Here is an 18,689-nt window from a genome sequence, read left to right on the forward strand (position 1 = left end):
TAAAGCACACTGTAAAACTTGTGACATGTGTATTCATTTTCTTGTGTAGAAAAAATATGTTTAGCTTCATTAAAACCCACCAGCTTTCAAAGTGACCCATAATTCTAGTTTCTTATATTTTTGGCTGTGAGCCTAGCCTTTAACAGCTGAACCATCTCTCCAGCCCTAATTCTAGTTTCTTAATAAGCAATGATCCAAAGCAATTCTCATATATTCATTGGCCACATGAATATTTTCTTTTGTTAAGCATCTGCTCAAATATTTGGTTGTTTTTTTCCTCACTAATTTGTACACATCCTTTATTCTAGCTTTAGCTGTGAGTCCTTTGTCCTCCTCTTCCTCCTCCTCTTCCTCCTCTTCTTCCTCTTCCTCCTCTTCCTCCTCTTCTTCCTTTTCCTCCTCCTCCTCTTCCACCTCCTCTTCCTCCTCCTTCTTCTCCTCCTCCTCTTCTACCTCCTCTTCCTCCTCCTTCTCCTCCTCCTCCTCTTCCACCTCCTCTTCTTCCTCCTTCTCTTCCTCCTCCTCTTCTACCTCCTCTTCCTCCTCCTTCTCCTCCTCCTCCTCTTCCACCTCCTCTTCCTCCTCCTTCTCCTCCTCCTCCTCTTCCACCTCCTCTTCTTCCTCCTTCTCCTCCTCCTCCTCTTCCACCTCCTCTTCCTCCTCCTTCTCCTCCTCCTCCTCTTCCACCTCCTCTTCTTCCTCCTTCTCCTCCTCTTCCTCTTCCCCCTCCTCTTCCTCCTCCTTCTCCTCCTCCTCCTCTTCCCCCTCCTCCTCCTCCTCTTCCCCCTCCTCCTCCTCCTCCTCTTCCCCCTCCTCCTCCTCTTCCTCCTCCTCCTCCCTTTCCTCCTCCTTCTTCCTCTTCCTCATCGACATGGCCAAATATAAACAATGTGAAAAGAGAAATTCTGTCTTAGCACATTGTACAATTCTTTTTGTATAATGTTGAATTTTTAAATATTTTTTTGAATTTTTGTTTTTAATTTTAAGCTTAGGAAAGATACTGGTTTAACTTTTTATGTTTTTTATACATATTAATTCAGTTTGTATATTGTGGCAATTTTAGCCTAAAACAATAAGCTTGAGTTTATCAATGTTCTATGTTGGTCACCTCTCTATTACTGTAAAAAAAATTGATAAATAAATAATAAGGTTTATTTTGATCTTGGTGTTAAGAGGTCTCAGTTCACAATCAGGCAGACCTATTGGGTTTATACATCTGATGGAGATGTCAGATGGAAATGACAGGAAGCACATAAGTGAATCAAATAAGGGCAAGAACTCAAGACAGGAAGAGGAAGGCGCTAGAAAGACAATACCCCTTTCTAGGGCACACAACATCAGGCAACAGCTCTTGGTAAAATTACTTCCCTCTTTGATATGTCCACACATGTATTTAGTACATTTTGGTCACATTCTTCCACTCTTTATACTCTCAGCACACTCCTGCTTTCCTGGCATGAAGTCCCCACCCCACTCTCACGTCTTTTGGGTTTTGCTTCTGCTTTGTGACCTACTAGGGCTTATAGAGCCATTCTCATGGGCATGGGAATGAAGCTACACCCTAGAAGATGAGCAGCTCATCAATGACAGCCACTGAAGACAGTGACCTCCTCTCCTCCAGAGGCCTATTAATTCCTCATATGTGACTGAATGGTTACTATCTGTTTTGTATTTGTGGTTATGCAACTACAGCTGTTTTGAGTTCATGAGCGCCACAGACAGCATGTCACTACCCCACAGCATGCCCTCTTTCCTGTGGTTTGGCTCTGATATTCTTTCTCTTCTTCCTTAATGTTCCCTAACATAGTTGTAATATTCTTCTATAATTTTTTAATGGCTACTGGACCCATAGTAGATTATACTACTGATTGTAGAAACATTCATTAAATTCCCAATATCAATGATTCATGTCTTTTCATCTTTGTTTTTATTTAAAATTTTATTTATTTAATGTATATCTACATTTATTTATTTAATGTATATCTATACCTGCAGACCAGAAGGGGGCATCAGATTATATTATGAAATGGTTGTGAGCCATCATGTGGTTGCTGGGAATTGAACTCAGGACCTCTGGAAGGGCAGCCAGTGCTCTTACTGGTGAGTCATCTCTCCAGCCCTCAATTTTGTTTTTTAATAGACATTTATCAATTGTGTATATGCACTGATAAACTCTTTGTTTCACTCACATTCTCTACTGCTTTCAATTTCATTTATTTTTATTATTTCTTTCTTTTTGCTTTTTTGGCTTATTGTTTTCTTTTGGTTTATTATTTGTTTTTGTTTTTTTGTTTGGTTTGGGAGGTTTATTGTTTTCTTTTCCTAGGCATTGAAACGTTAGTATGACACCTTTCTCTTCTAATTCAAGCATTTAGAGCCACAGATCCAAACCCCCTTGCCACTGCTTTGAATACATGTTCACTTTCTGTATTTAGTACCCTGTATTTCTAATTTCTTTTTATTCTTTTTTCTTTAACCCATGGGCCATTTAAAAGTATGTAAATTTCCAAATGTTTAGAGATTTATTTAATGTCATCTGCTATTGACTTTTAGTATGTTTGTGTTATGGTCAGAGTACAAAATTTTTATGATTTTGTTTTAAATAAATGAATCAAGGTCACGACATGGTTTATGTTGTTGAATACTCATTCAGTAGACACTTATGGAAGATAAGTTCATTCCTTGGTTGTATTTAGTTGATATGTGGTGTGTGAATGTGTGTTGCCTGTTGCCAAGAGCACATTGAGGAAGTAAGTCACTGTAGAGTTTTATATTTCTGTTTTCATTGTATCAGTTTTATCTCATAAGTTTGCAATTTCATCATTAGACACATTGTCTTCCTGCTAAATGAATCCTCTAGTTATTAGTGTACTTCGCTGTGATAATTTGTTTTGTATCTGATATTCACACAAGTGCATTGCTTTAAATGCTTATACAGTGTATTCTTCTATCCTTTCACTTGAAAGCTGCCTATTGCATTAACTTCTTATAAACAGCACACAGCTGTACTGTTTTTGTTTGTTTGTTTGCAATCTCCATTTCAAATAACTGGTTAGACCACTCACGTTTACGTCAATCACTGGCTCACTAAGGCTTACCTGTGTCCTTTACTATTTGTTTTACGTGTTTTTCCTGTGTATTTGATTTCTCTGTTTCACTTTCCTTTCATTTCTGTGGGATACCTGAAACTTTTTCAGAGTCCTTCCTTCCTTCCTTCCTTCCTTCCTTCCTTCCTTCCTTCCTTCCTTCCTTCCTTCCTTCCTTCCTTCCTTTCTCTCCTGTGTTTAGGTGTCACTTTACATATATAATGGTGGACTAGCATACATGTCTTGCCATGATTCACCATTACAAGTAAGATGTGAAAATCACTTACTTTAGATGCCTTTTCTTCTCAAGTTTTAAATATTATTGTCGTAAGTATCAGTATTAAGCAAAACGTTAGCTTTTGCTTTGATTGTCACATATGACTTGGGGACATCATGAGGAAAATCATACTCTATTGTCCATTATCTTTCTGTTGTTCTTTATCCCTAACTGATACTCCCAAATTCCTTCTTGTTATCATTTCTTTTATGATTACTTCAATTTCTATAGCAAACATTTCAGAGCAGTCCCCTAGTAACAAATATTTTTAGTGTTCACTTCTGTGGAAGTCTATTTCCCCTTTATTACTGAGACTGATTTTGGTGAACACAATTCATGACTTTCAGCATTAAGCAGTGTAGAGCCACTTCTGAGTTTCCAATAAGACATGTGATGTCACTGCCATGGTGTTCCTCTGTGTAATCCGGCATAGCTCTCTTGCCTTCTGAACTTCTATCTTTGTCCTTAGTTTTCAGATGTTGAATTTGTATGTCTTAGCATGCAAGACACAAAAATTCAACATCTTGAATTCTTTGGGTTTACCCTGTTTTGGATTTGCTCAATTTCTTGAATCTATGAGTTCATGTTAATCAACCTGGGATCGTTTTCAGGGATTACTTCTTCCCATTGTTTTTCAGTCTCCTTTTCTTTGTCCTCTGAGAGTTCAGTTGCCTCACTTCTTGGAAGTTTTGTTACTCTGCAACAAATCCTTGGGGGCCTGTTCCCTTTGCTTAAGTACACTTTCTGTTTTAGATAAAGTGAATTCTCTCAGTCTATTTATTCTCTAGTAAGTGGGCCTGCGCACTAGATTTGCGCTGTTATTTTGTTAGTTTTATAATTTCTATTTGAGCCTTGTTTAAAATTTCTTTTTAATTCTACTTTTCACTTGCTTCAAGAAAATTTATAATTAAATTGTTTTGTGAAAGCTCTTTTAAGATCATCATAGGATAGATAATTCTACATCTACTTTCTCTGGGAATTACTATAGACATTTCTCATTCAAATTGTGATTTTCCTGATTTACAGTATAATATGTAACTTCCTAATATATTTTACTTTTAGTGTGTATTCTAGGGGACAACTGATTTAAATCTTTTAGTTTAGCAGGCAGTCCTGGGTCAGGTTTAGCATGCAGATACTTGCCTATTTTTTCTTGTGACAAATGACACAGACCTTTTGCAGGTCTGTTGTGGTTTTCTTGGTAAATCTCCAGCAACTAGAGTTCCCACTGGTAAACTTGACAAAGAAGCTTTACTACCATTGAAGCCCAGTTCCTGGGAAAAGGAAGTCTGTGGCTTAATACAACAAAGACTGCTTCCAGGGTTGAGTGCCAGTGTGTGTGTGTGTGTGTGTGTGTGTGTGTGTGTGTGCGCGCGCGCGCGCGTTCCCATGAAGGAGAGGGGGAGTGAAAAGTGCTTCCCAGCAAGGTGCTTGTTATGGCAGGTGCTCCTTACCAATGTCACCCTGTCTCAAGGTGCCTTTCAAATGGAGAGAAAACTTTGAAGGCAGGGAAGCTGTCTGGGAGATGGAGAGGGAATGAGCATTTGTCATAGTGTGGTGCCACACACACATGCCTTCTGCCCATGCATTTCCTGATGGAGGACAGTCTCAACCCAAGCACAGAGGAGCACTGTAAGACCCCAAACACTTACATAGCATTATTAATTTTGCTGCAACACTCATCTTCCTGGTGTCTCTGAGTGACACGGGAATTTTAGGCCCTATCTAATTTCTTAAACACAAATTTACAGATAACCCAAAGATGAAAATGCAAAAACAGATGCACAGAATTTCTAGTGTAAATTCTGGATATAAATTGGAAAGATGATTCAACCATCAGAAAGTAGTCAGTCACGAGGCTGGAAAGGTGGCCCAGCAGTGAAGAGCTCTTCCAGAAGACCCAAGTTTAGTTCCCAGTACCCATGTTAGATGACTCACAACCACTCGTGACTCCAGGTTCGAGGAACCCCATGTCCTCTATGGCATCTGTGGGCACCTGCACACATGTGAACAAACATGCATTCCCACACATATACACATCATTTGTAAATTAATCTTTTAAAAATAGAAGTTAGTAGTATTATAGGGTCAATAAAACATTTGATAGAATATAGTCTAAGGATGCTATGTGAGCATCTCCAGGTAGATAATGTTCCTTTGCAAACAAATTTAGAATAAGAAAACTATTCTTGGTTCAGGCTAGCTGAGTCTCTACCTTTTCTATGAGGTATAATGTCAAAGCCCTGCTTTAATTAAGGTCTGACACAGAAGTGCCACATGAAGGACCTTCTACCTATACTACAGACTCACTACTGAGGACACAATTGCCTTCTAAAATTACTTTTAGGATCTAGTAGCAAGGAATAGAATGTTTCTTTGGAACCTATCTTAGTATACTATATATTAAGATAATATAAAATACGCAACATATCTTTATTTTTGTTTTGCTCTTCAGTAAGCACAAAGCTAAATTCCATTTCAATTTTAACAACTAGCAAATTTACTTTAAAATTTCCCCTTAATCTCTTATTTTCTAACTATATACATGTATAGGAATAATACTCTTTTGGAAGTAGTCATAAGATAAAATTCAAGATCTGGAGTCTTGCTGATGTTCGATTACTATAATATCAAAATCCTAAGTATAGCTAGAAAAAAGTAGAGCTTTCAGTTCCTTCATCTTGAATATCCCATACCTTCTCAGAAATGCCCTCCTGCAAAAAGGGACACAGCAATAGAAAGAAACTTCCTCTTGATTCTTTTGATTTGGTGGTGCCTTGGCCATCTACAACTGACTATAAACAATAAATTTCAAAGCAAGATGCTATAAAGAACTGATGAAACACTTTTTTCTCCTAAATGATAATAAAAAATGATGTGACATGAATATGCCTATGTAGGACCATGAAAGGAAGTCTGATTTCTGGTTGAGCTAGGTTTGAAACCCTGGTGACCGAGCAGGTGATCCCACAGGGTTCCCTGCAAGGGACAATAGACATTTGCCATGCTCTCAGACTCCAGGCTCCTGACACAAGGCCCCAGACCTCCATAGATTTGGGTCCTTCAGTCACAAGGACAACACCCCTACTAGCCCTTCCACAGGTAGAGGGCGTGACTACAGACCACAGAGTCTCAAGACAGATCTCCATATTAATGAGGTACCTAAAGGCCAGAGGACATAGCCAATTAAGCACTCCTTCCCAGACCGGCCTCCTTGCAAAAGGTATTTAACCTCTGGCCCGACCTGGGGAAACTTGGGTATACATCTACTTTCCACCATGACAATAAACATCTTAAGACCATGAACTGTTTCTCTTCTTCAGGATCCTCCATGGGGAACAGTGGGGCAGGCCTTAGCCTACAGATCCGCCATCTAATCTCTCGTAGAAGACCTCTCTGAGTTCCCAGCCACGGAGAACACCAACCCAAGCAAGCAAGCCCAGCCAGCTCTGACCAAGCCAAGCGAGCCACCCTACTAAGAATTTTTCTCCCTGTGGGATGTAGCCAAAGCTCATCTCTCCCCCAATCCCCTTCAGCTGTGGGCCAATCTAGTCCGTACACCTCCACTTCATTCTTGGCCCTTTCACGGCCCCCCAGCAGCGCCTGGGGGTCCAAGAGCCCGAGAACCAGCCGGTTTCTGGCTGCCTTTTGGCCCGGGGACCCCCAAGCCAAGAGCTCCGGCTCCCCGCTGGACTTCAGACTGCACTCCTCCACCCGGAGTGAGGTCCTGCAGCTTCACGTAGCCCGTTACCTTCCCTGCGCTGCATGGGGAGAGCACAGTCAAACTTCCTGCTTCTTGCCTCTCCAAACAGTGGCCCTAGCTCCTTGGGACCCACACAGGACCCAAAATTCAACCCAACATACCTACATAAATATGTTAATTTATATATCATTATCCCAGAGAAGTACACAATTATAAAATACATTATATTTTCCCTAAGTCCTACTGTTAGTGAAAATTAACATTTAATATTTACTTAATATTACTTACCTTTATAAACTGACATTATATACACTTAGATTTTACCTCTTTCAATATCATCCATTAGAGACGTTGGAGACATCTTGTCTTCTGATGGAGAATGCTGTACAAGGTTGGAAGTCCTAGGCGGATTCCACATTTGCTGTTGCTGTTGTTCTAGTCTGTACTGGATTTTGCTACTTCCTTCAACTCTGCAATTAAGAATATCAAATATCAAAAAAAGGTAAGCTAAAAATGTCATAAATTCAACTTACTAAGTTACTGAACTTTATCACTTGTTCTTTAGAAAGCTCTCAATGATTTAAGGATTAAATTATTAATCCATTTAACAAATATGTATCGAGTTCCTCCTATATGTGTGGTGTACACACTGGTCCATGGACGGACGTGATGGATAACGGCAAAACAAAGCAACCGCTAAAAGGAGCAGACAGCACACTTACAGATGACTACAATATGGAGAAAATATATGTGTAAATTAAACTAAATCGCTTCCACATTCTCCACTCATTATTTTAAAGCAGGCATATAAACAAAGGAAGAGTACACTTCAGAAACTATGGTTGAGGCTCGCCTTTCCTGTTTCCTGTGATCAAATCCTTCCAGTTCCTCCTTCCTGAAGTGTTAGCCCCTCATTTTCTCTCACTCATTTACACTCCCAAAAATCTTGGTTTACCCACTTTCCAGTTTTCCACATTGCTTTATTATTATTATTATTCAGTTTCTTTGGTAATGTTTTGGGCCAGAACTGCAAACATGCCAATCCCTAGTTGGAAAGATCTTAATATGTAACTACTGGCAGCAAGGAAATGTCCTTGCTGGTTCTCAGTTAATATTCAAGGCATTAACCCCAACCTGCCTTTACAACCTAAACTCTAATCCACTACCAGCATCCCCCACTTTCCAATTCTTACACAGGAGCACAGAGACAAACACCTGCTTTGTTTAAAGAGTCTTATTTACCAGCCCTGAAAGAAATATATATATATATATATCTCCCTGCCTTTACATTTGCTTTATATATTCTCACATCCTTTCTGGTCAGGCTAAGGGAGCTGGGGCAGCAAGGCCATTAACAAACAGAGGTGCTCAGGTTTCTTCTTTCAGTTGAAGTAAGCTTTGGGAGCGGCTACTTTGTAAAACACATTTTTGTTAGTGTGTATTAGCTACACAAGCCAATGAGCTTCATCATGGCATTTCATACATGTATAATGTGATTCAATATTATCTATTCTCCAGTCCTTGCTTTCCCCAATTACAGCAACCTCTGTTTTAAACACAGGTTAAGGTAATTCTTAGAATTTTAACTGCCTTTGAAGTAACATTTTTCTTTTTTAAAAATTTATTTGTATTAGATTTATTTATTTTACTTTGTGTGTTGTGTTTTATCTGTATTTCTGTATTGTGTACCACATGGTACAGAGGTTGTGGAGGTTGGAAGAGGGCATTGGATCTCCTGGATTTGGAGTTACAGATGGTTGTGAGCTGTTGGTGCTGAGAACTGAACCTGGATCCTCTATAAAACGAACAAGTGCTCTTAACTACTGAGCCCCAGAAGTAACATTTTCAACAAAGTTTTTCTAAAGATTTCATCAACCATGATCCTTCCCTTCAATTATTACAGTAGTTTTTATTTCTACTGTTTGTTTAGTTTTTTGAGCAATGCTCTTATATTATCTGGTTTAAAATATACCATTTATATCTAAAAGGGATTTAAATTAAGTGAACTGTTAGTATGATTAAAATGTATAAAGTGTAGAAGTCTTAAGGTTTGTCTTTATTTAGCAAACTTTCCTTTCTGTAGTGTACCTTTTATATTCTAAGTACTCAATTTACTAATAAAGGTAAAGTTATTTTGGTTAGTGGATATTTCTGTTCAGTTTAATGATATGAAAATATCTACAATAGCATAAAATATATACTTACATACCTAGAAATCATTTCAACATCACAAGGTAGTATGGTAAGATCTTTTCACTAAGAATCATAACTAAATTTAAACTTTAAAAGATTAAAAGAAAAATTTAAAAATTTACCTTACTTTGTGCATCTGTTTGTGTATGTGTATAGATCTGAGTGTGGTGCATGTACATATAATGTGCATTAGTCAGGCATGCTGCTCTGTCACTCTCCACCTAGTCTTTTGAGGCAGGGTCTCTCTTTGATCCTGAAGCTTGCACGTTTTGGCTAGGCTGGAGGCCAGCAAGCCCTTCATCCTCCTGGTTCAAACAGCTGCAGTGCTGAGGTGCTGAGTTCTCAGACACATACAGAATCTCTGGCTCGTCACTTGGGTGATGTGGTTTGAACTATAACCCTCATGCATATATAGCAAGTTCTCTTTACAGCTGAGCCATCTTTGCAGCCCTAATTAAAAGACTTTAAAAAACACATCTCATAGCATAATTTGACTTAATCCATTTATTATTTTTGTTAGAAATTTATATGTTGGTAAAATAATTTCTTTCAATGCACCACCTACCTTGTTTTTTTCACAGTGATGTTGCTGCTGAGTTTTTCTAGGCGGCATTCCCCAGTATCATGGTTAATAATCAAAATGCATTCTTTTAAGTAAGGTCTCTTGGAACCTTTGAAAACTGTGACTGGTGGAGTTGAACCCTGTTTAAGAAGTTATCATCATTACTTGAAATTTATCATAGTACTTCCATTGAGATGGGCTTTGAGTTCTTTTTGTACTGTTTTTTAATCCATGTTATATATCAAATCACTTATAAATGATTTAAACTTACTACCCTAAAACCAACACGTGTGGCTTAAAAATAAAGGTACAAAGACGGAGGTGGTTTTAAAAGGCTGAGACCAAGACCTGGCCTCTATTTCTAGCTGCTCAGGAGGCAGACTCAGGAAGGTCCCAAATTCAAAGTCTGTCTGGATTACAGAATAAGTACAAAGCCAGTGAGGAAACTTAGTAGGAGCTTATCTCAATATAAACATTGAAAAATAGGGCTGCGGATTCAGTTCAGTGGTACAGCACTTGTCTAGCATGTATGAAACTTTAGGTCCAAGTACACATGCACATGCACATGCACATGAACGAACACACACACACACACACACACACACACACACACACACACAAGCTGAGATCCAAACCTCTATCACTGAAGAAAGGAAAAGTAATTACCCTGAAATAGTTAATTTGTTGTATTTTTACTAGGCATATATTTACAGGGAAGGAAACTGTCTCATTTTGAGATGATTAAGAAAACATCAATAAAGACCAAATCTTATTAATTCTCATGTGATAACAACAGATAATTAAAAACTGAAAAGTTCTTTCTTAGCAATGCATAAATACTGATTCAAGAAATGAGTTAAACTTTAGAATTTTTCTTTAAAATGTACCAGAAAGGAGTGGTAAGAGAATAATCACTCAGTAACAGTTAAGTTTTCTATTATGTCATTCTTAACAAAAGGATAAAGAAAGGATAAGGAGATGGCTCATTTAGTAAATGTTTGCGACAGAAGCACGAGGAACTGAGTTCAATTTCTAGCACCCACACACAGTGGTGCGTACTCACGGTTTTAGCACTGGAGACAAGACAGGCAAGTCTCCAGACTTTGCTGGCCAGCTATCCTCGCCTAATCTGTTTATCTAAAATGTAAGGTGAATGGCTCCAAGAAAACTAAATGTGAAGATGCCTTCTGGTGTGTGCATTGCACATGCAATCACACACACAAACACACACACACACACACACAGACACACACACACACACACACATAGAAACTCAGCCCACTACTATTATTCTTCAAATTTCCTTATTTTTTGTCACTGCCACTTCCAAACATAAAGAAATTTTATATTATCATTCTCTTAGTCTCACATATATAATTCCTAAACATAGTTCACCTGTTTTTGAGCTTTCTAAAAGTGTATTCACATTTTAAAATACTTTTATACTAATTTTTATCAAACACAATAGAACAATTAGGTTAGAAAGGGTCACCTAAAGAAAGTTAGATGTACACCATGTTAAACATGTTAATAATTATTAGAGATCTATCAGATATCTACTAAAAGCAACGGGAGATAAATATAGCGGTTGAGAACAGCGCAGACAGGAAGTAGGTTAGGGACTTGTGAGAGGTGTGGACTGGAATCGATGAACAAGAAAGAGAGCAAGGACTGCTGGAGATTAGTTCTAATGCTTTGTCTTAATTTGGCTCCCAAAATCACATGGGAATCTAATGTATCCGGACGCTTAGGGTCCCTGTCCCCAATTGGATTTGGTTGATCAATAAAGAGCCAATGGCCAATGGCTGAGCAGGGGCGGGGACAGGGAACAGAAGCAGGACTTTTAGGATTTCCCCGGGCAAGAAATACAGAGGAGAAAAGAAGGGAATACATCACAAGAGGGCCAAAGGATGGACCCTGAAGGAGCAGGAGGGTAAGAAGGTCAAAATGTAGGTACAAAGGGAAAGTGGCCCCATGGGGCGTGGGGGCTGCCCAGAAGGAAACAGGGCAGCAAAGATAGAACATAAATTTAGAAAGTGTTTAGAGGGGAGTGTGTGCTGGCCGTGGGGAGGTTTGGAAATGACCAGCCATTGAGTAAGTTTGACATATCAAAATAGGAAGGTTGCGTGCGTACATGTGTGTTTTCATTCGTGAATCCAGAGCTCTTGGGCAGGTGCAGAGCCTCATGCGCACCCGCTGGAAGCATACAGCGGCATTTACCTATTTACCCCACACGGGAACAACTTCCTTAGCCTTCCTGAAGCTAAAGCCGTCTACAGAAATCAGGAGCAATTAGCACAGACATGGAAACCTGGCTGAACAGTGAGGTGTGGAACACGTATCCAGGGTTCTGCTGAGCCGAAGAGCCAGGAGTGTGGTTATGAAAACAAAACAACCAAAAACACACAAAGAAAAAAACAGAACTAGGTTTACTCTCTGATTTTCAAACTCGGCTATAAACAAGCAAGTAAACTATCCTAATATAGAAACCTATGAATACCAAACTATAGTTGAAAATGGATTTGTAGAATCTATTTTTCTTAGATAAGCTTATTATTCCTTAAGATAGAATACATCCTAAAGTTACAATGTATTACCATGCTCTGATCTCTTAAAAAATAAGAATTCAATCATTACTCCTTTAAATTACTCCCAGTACTAAAACTTTACACACACACTGAATGCTGAAAAAGAACATGGACAGTTTCTCGTCACAGCTTCACAAGTTCTCACAGTCTCTATATTTTAAGGAAGTTTATAAACTTTCTTCTTTATCAAACTAAACACCATTCTAATCTTTAAAAAAATCTTTTTAAAACATTTTATTGCCGGGCGGTGGTGGTGCACGCCTTTATTCCCAGCACTTGGGAGGCAGAGGCAGGCGGATTTCTGAGTTCGAGGCCAGCCTGGTCTACAGAGTGAGTTCCAGGACAGCCAGGGCTACACAGAGAAACCCTGTCTCGAAAAACCAAAAAAAAAGGAAAAATTTTATTTTGGGGATTTTGCCTGTATGCACATCTGTGCACCATGTGTATTCCCAGTGCCTACAGAGGTTACAAGAGGGCATCAGATCCTCTGGAACTGGAGTTATGAACAGTGAGCTGCCATGTTGTGCTGGGAATTAAACCTGGTTCCTCTGAAAGAGAAGCCAGTGCTCCTAGTTGTTGAGCCATCTCTCTAGCCCCACCATTCCTAACCCTTAACATTTAATTTCTGCTCATTTCCTTAAAGTACCAAGTAATTATAAGTGTATGAATTATCCTTGCCTCAAAATAACTATTGAATACTTCCTACATCTCCATATTCACTATTATCCATCTTGGGGGAATCAATCAATATTTCACCTAGATTACTGCCATCATTTTCTCTGTTCTCTTTCCAAGTTTGTTACTAATTATGCTAATAGGCAAATCAAACTTTATGTACTCAGGATAAGAGTCATATACTATAAACCTATACATGGGGTTTGTGATGGTTGGTATATGCTTGGCCCAGGGAATGGTACTATTAGAAGGTGTATGGCCTTGTTGGAGTATGTGTGTCACTGTGGGTGTGGACTTTACAACCCTCATCCTAGCTGACTGGAAGTCAGTATTCTGCTAGCAGCCTTCAGATGAAAATGTAGAACTCTCAGCTCCTCCTGCACCATTCCTGCCTGGATGCTGCCATGCTCCTGCCTTGATGATTATGAACTGAACCTCTGAACCTGTAAGCCAGCCCAATTAAATGGTGTCCTTTGTAAGATTTGCCTTGGTCATGGTGCCTGTTGATAGCAGTAAAACCCTAAGACAGGGTCCTTTATGATGTTTTAATTTCGTCTCCAACACTCTAAATCAGGACGATAAATACCTAGTTTATATGTATGATAGTTTGTACCTTGGCTATTTACCAAAAGCCTATAAATTAAAGTCTTGTCATCCACTGAAGTGGTGCTATCAGGAAATGATGGACACTTAAAACGGTGGGGTCTAGTGACAGTACTCTGGTTATTAGGGCTAAACCCCTCAGGCTTGTGCTGGAACTCCAAGCCCTCCTCTTATTCTAATATTTATATATTTATCTATTGCAATTGGAACATGAAGCAACATTTTTTCCTGCCAACGTATTCCCAGTGTGATATGCACTAGATCAACTTGATCATAAACTGAAACCTCTAAAACCATGATCCCAAATTAAGTTTTTCTCTTTATAAGCTGATTATCTCAGGGGTTTCTTATATTACTGGAAAACTGACTAACTTAAGCAATAGGTACCAAGAAGTGGGGTCATTGCTATGACTACAGCTTACAATGTGGTAATACCAACAGAAAAATGAGATAGGAAAGATGCTGTTGGTGAGGTCTGAGATAGAAATAGGATTCTGTTGGGAATTGGACCTAAAGCCATCCTTGTTATAATATACATTATAAATATATGCCTGAATTCTTTGTTCGTTTCCTGAGAATTTTCTGGAGGCTGAACTTAAAGGCAAATTTATTAGTGGAGGAAGCTTCAAGGCAGCAAAATACCTAGATTACACCACGGATATTACTGGCCAGATTTATAGTGAGAAAAAAAAGGAAATGAAATATAAAAATTTGGAAAATCTGCAGTTTAGCTAGAAACAGTGCATTAAGGAAGAGAGGTTGCTAAAAAGATTAATATTATTAGAAAGAAGTCAAATGCTTTGTACCTTTATTAAAAAGAAAGTCACCTTAAAGGCACCTCTGAAATTTATGAGGTCATAGCCATTAAGGACTCGGTGATGTAAAGAATGCAAATTTGTTTCAAAGTCTTTCCAGGGCATTTTGACAAGAGATTTCCAAATCACCCTGTTCACTTAGGACTGCTTAAATCAGTAAGGAACTCAGAGGCTGTGGGCACTTCCATGACAGACCATAGCCTTATATGTGGGATCTAGATTTTGTCCATATGCAGAATATAAAAGTTATGGGATCATGTAGGGTTCCAGTGAGATTTCAAAGGCAAGTCTGGGGCGACAGGTAGTGTTGTGGCAGGGTCTGAGTCCCTGCAAGCAGCCCCTGACAGGAGGAGACTCAGAGTACTGAGAGTAAAGCAGGAGCTGCAGTGGAGACCCAGGAGGGGAAAAGGCCAGAATGTGGAACACCTGCCTAGGGATACCGCAATCAGCAGAGTCCAGAGGTGTGGCCGTGTGGGCTGCAATCATCAAGATTGTGGGGGATGGAGTTGCCCAAGCCCTGGGGATTCAACATCCTACATGGTGTGACCTGGATGCCAAGCATGAAGATCTAGAATTTAATGTATATCTACTGGGGCTTGACCTCATTCTTTTTTGCTATCTCACTGTCCTTTCTTTTTGGAGGATAAATATTTGTTTATTTTGTACCAATGGAAACACATAACTTTATTTTCTATTTTTTCAGACCTCACAGCTGAATGTGTCTTGAGTCTCAGAGGACACTTGAACTTATGAACATTTAATACTCTGGGGACTTTTTGAGGTGCACTAAAGGTATTTAGCATTGAGAGGTAGATTTGAGCCTTGGGGGCCAGAATGGGATGTTTACAGGTGGATCTGAAATGTTCCTGAAAGGATCATGTATAAGCGGCTTGGTTCCTAACTTGGTGCTACTGGGAGAGGATGAGCGTTGAAGAGATGAAGACTTGAGGAAGGATACTGTAGAAGGAGATTTGAGGATTTTGGTCTTGGCTATAATATAAACTTTTATTTTATTTTATTTTATTTTATTTTATTTTATTTTATTTTATTGCTATGGTTAAAGTAGAAAAAACCCCACAAGTTTAAAGCAATCTTTTCCCTTTACAGACTTATTATCATAGGCATTTGTGGCACAGTAGAGATAACTGACTTAAAGTGGTCAGCCAAGAGGCATACTGCAAAAGAAAATATAAAGTAAGTGGGAAAACAGCTTGTTTGAGAAAGGAAAGGAAATCTGGTGTCTGGCATCTGTGGGTATAGAACTCAAAGGGCATCTTTTCTCTCTCTGTCTCTGTCTCTGTCTCTGTCTCTGTCTCTGTCTGTCTGTCTCTCTCTCTCTCTCTCTCTCTCTCTCTCTCTCTCTCTCTCTCTCTCTCACACACACACACACACACACATACATACACATATATAAAATAAGAAAAAATTAATATAAAAATATGGAATTGTTCACACTTCTGTATTTTAAAGAATTTTAAATGTTTTAAAATTTCTGGTCTGAAACAATGTTTTAGTTATAAACTAAAAACCATCTTCACATGGAAACATGCTTTAAGATGTGAGCTCAAAGACTTGTAAGCATGAACTACAAATGGACCAGAACAGAACCTCAGTATAAGGGAATGAAGCCATGGCAGTATTAAGCAAAGGAATTTGGTTATTTATATATAATTAATTTTAAATAGATAGAAATAGGCTATATAAATGCATAATGTTAAGCTAAAATTTATTTAAAGATATTTTGCAGTAAAACGTTACATTAACAAAAGTTGGATGTCTGGCCAAGGTGGCAGGGAAGGGCAGTGGGAAGAAGAAGGGAAGGATCCTAGGAAGGATAGAAATATATCCCTAACACCCTTCTTATATGATTTCATAAGACCTGGAGAAACATAGCTTTCGTAAATAACAGAGAGTTACAGGTTTGATTACGAATAACAGGAAAGGGGAATAAACACAAAATAATGACAAAAATGGAAAGATAACTGATGTTTAGCAATACTAATAAATAATATAAAAGGATAAATAAGGCAGGCTAGAAATATAGCCCATTTATTGATAGAGTACCTGCCCTACCATTTGCAAGGCTTTGGGTTCAACCCCAGAACCAATAAAAATAAAAGTTAAGGAGGAGAAAGATGACACCTGATAAGCTCTCTGGTCATCTCTTCCCTGGAGACACACCAAGATGAAGAGCTATTCACACAATAAACTCTCTTCCAAGCAGCTAAGGAAACAAAGTGAGAGCTCACCCTACCTGTTTTTGGTATAACAAAACAAAAGGACACACTGAAGCACACAAGAAGGAAAGAAATGCCAGAATCACCTGCACCTCAACTGTAAGCAACCGTGCAGGGAGAATCACACCTCTAGCTTTGGGTTAGGAGAGAGTCCAGTCCTCAGACTTAAAAACCAACAGCAGGCCCATCCTAGTGAACCACAGTGTTGAGTAAAGCCCCATAATCCCTATCACGTGGCTAACACTGGGGATTGAAGCAGTGGACCTGTGTTAGGTCAGGTAGCTGGTTGCTTCACCCATCTCTCTTACAAAGTCAGTTGACAGAAAGCAGAACTCTACCGATTGGGGCAAAATCTAAAGGTAGAAAAGCACAGTAAAAACTTCAGTAAAAACTGAAGACCCTGAGCTCACAGAAACTCCAGATTGGCCCTAGCATCAGGTACAGACCTGTGAGCTGAAGGGATTGAATGGTTTTGAATGCATCCGTTCTATGCACAATGTGGACTTAGGCTATAGTCATTTCCACCTAAGGTACAGGATTTTACAGCTGCAACCCAACTGAATAACACTCTTCAAAGCTAAGAGACTGTTTCTACTACCTATCTCCATCCTCAGGCAGCATAGATATCACAAGGCCAAACTCATAGACAAGACTGTCAAACCTCAGATGTGGTTGAGATTTGTGCCCTAGTGGGACAGACTTGTGTTTTGATCTGTAGCAGCAGCAGCTCCACTGTGAACACCAACATACCTTAAGGCTGCACAGGTCCTTGTAGTTGTGTGACTCATGTCTTCTAGCTTAATAACACCAATGTGGGTGGCCCATAGGCTGCCTTCCCAAACACTCTCCAACCCCAAGCTGTAAAGCGTATTTCAAGACTTCTCCGCAGGAGTAGGACATAATAGCAAGCATAGGTTTGTTGTTGTTGCTTGTTTATTTGTTTTTGTTTTATTTTGCCTTGGAACTTAATGGTGGTGACACCTGACACTGGGCATGTCCCATCCTTAGGCCTGTCTTTGAACAACCACAGTTCCAAGGGGGGTGAAGACCACAATCTGCTTCTTTTGGACCTCACTTTCAGCCAATGGCAGCTAAGACTTACAGTAGCTCTGGATCACAAGTTCACTATAGTAAGGGTCCACAGCATCATAGGCCTTGGCCCTAATCAAGAACTATGCTGGTGAAGCATAGGCTCATAGTTGACTTGGTTGGATTGGTATTCACAGGAATCGCATCTATCCACAGTGAGTATCTAGAGTCAGGCAGAATCTTGTGTCCAATGACAGTTTACTGTATACAAGGCAATCATGCCTACCCTAGACCCAGAAATATATTTGTAGGAACATATAAGTCTTTCTTGTACTCTGCTATTTTTTTCTGAACAGAACGCCAAAGGGGTATTTAATATAAATCTGGGCTAAGAGTGCCTTTTAGTATTGAAACAACACAACTCACCTAAAACCAACTTCTGGAAAAATCTGGACTTGGGCACCATCTAGTGTTGAAATTGTAGGAATGAACACAGGCTCAGAGAAAAGAGGAAACCTGTTTAGACTTTATGGAGGTGGATAAGGAGAGTCAAATTAGGAAGTAAAGTAGATAACAGATTGGTGAATGCCTTGATGGTGCCACACACTACACACACCACCAACTGTCATGAAACCAAGTATATTTAATAACTCAAAATAAAGTGCTGGAAACTGACTAGGAAGGAATCAGTACAAGGGAGTCCTCAGACAAACAATTTAAAGCGACTGTTTTAAAGACACCGAACAATCTCACAGTCTCAATGTCTTAAATGTCACAAAGAAATGTCTTAATAGTCTAACAGAAAAATTTAAAAGACAAGGGAACTACTTTTGAAAATAGAAATTCTCGAGCTGAAATTCACTAAGGAAAATTTGAAACTGCTATACAGGATGTAACAATAACAGGATAAATTAAACAGAA

General features: G+C 39.1%; 1 protein-coding gene across 1 annotated transcript in view; it reads right to left on the reverse strand.

Annotated features, from left to right (window-relative positions):
• Eaf2 (ELL associated factor 2) overlaps positions 1 to 18,689 on the reverse strand; it is a 46,005-nt gene that overhangs the window by 9,731 nt on the left and 17,585 nt on the right. Inside the window, exons 3-4 of the mRNA XM_034515212.2 lie at positions 9,825 to 9,961; positions 7,391 to 7,536 (exon numbers count right to left, since the gene is read on the reverse strand). Coding sequence (XP_034371103.1) covers positions 7,391 to 7,536; positions 9,825 to 9,961 — 283 coding nt within the window. The remainder of the gene's footprint in view (positions 1 to 7,390; positions 7,537 to 9,824; positions 9,962 to 18,689) is intronic.

The sequence above is a fragment of the Arvicanthis niloticus genome, chromosome 12, assembly GCF_011762505.2.
Source record: "Arvicanthis niloticus isolate mArvNil1 chromosome 12, mArvNil1.pat.X, whole genome shotgun sequence".
Classification (NCBI taxonomy): Eukaryota; Metazoa; Chordata; class Mammalia; order Rodentia; family Muridae; genus Arvicanthis; species Arvicanthis niloticus.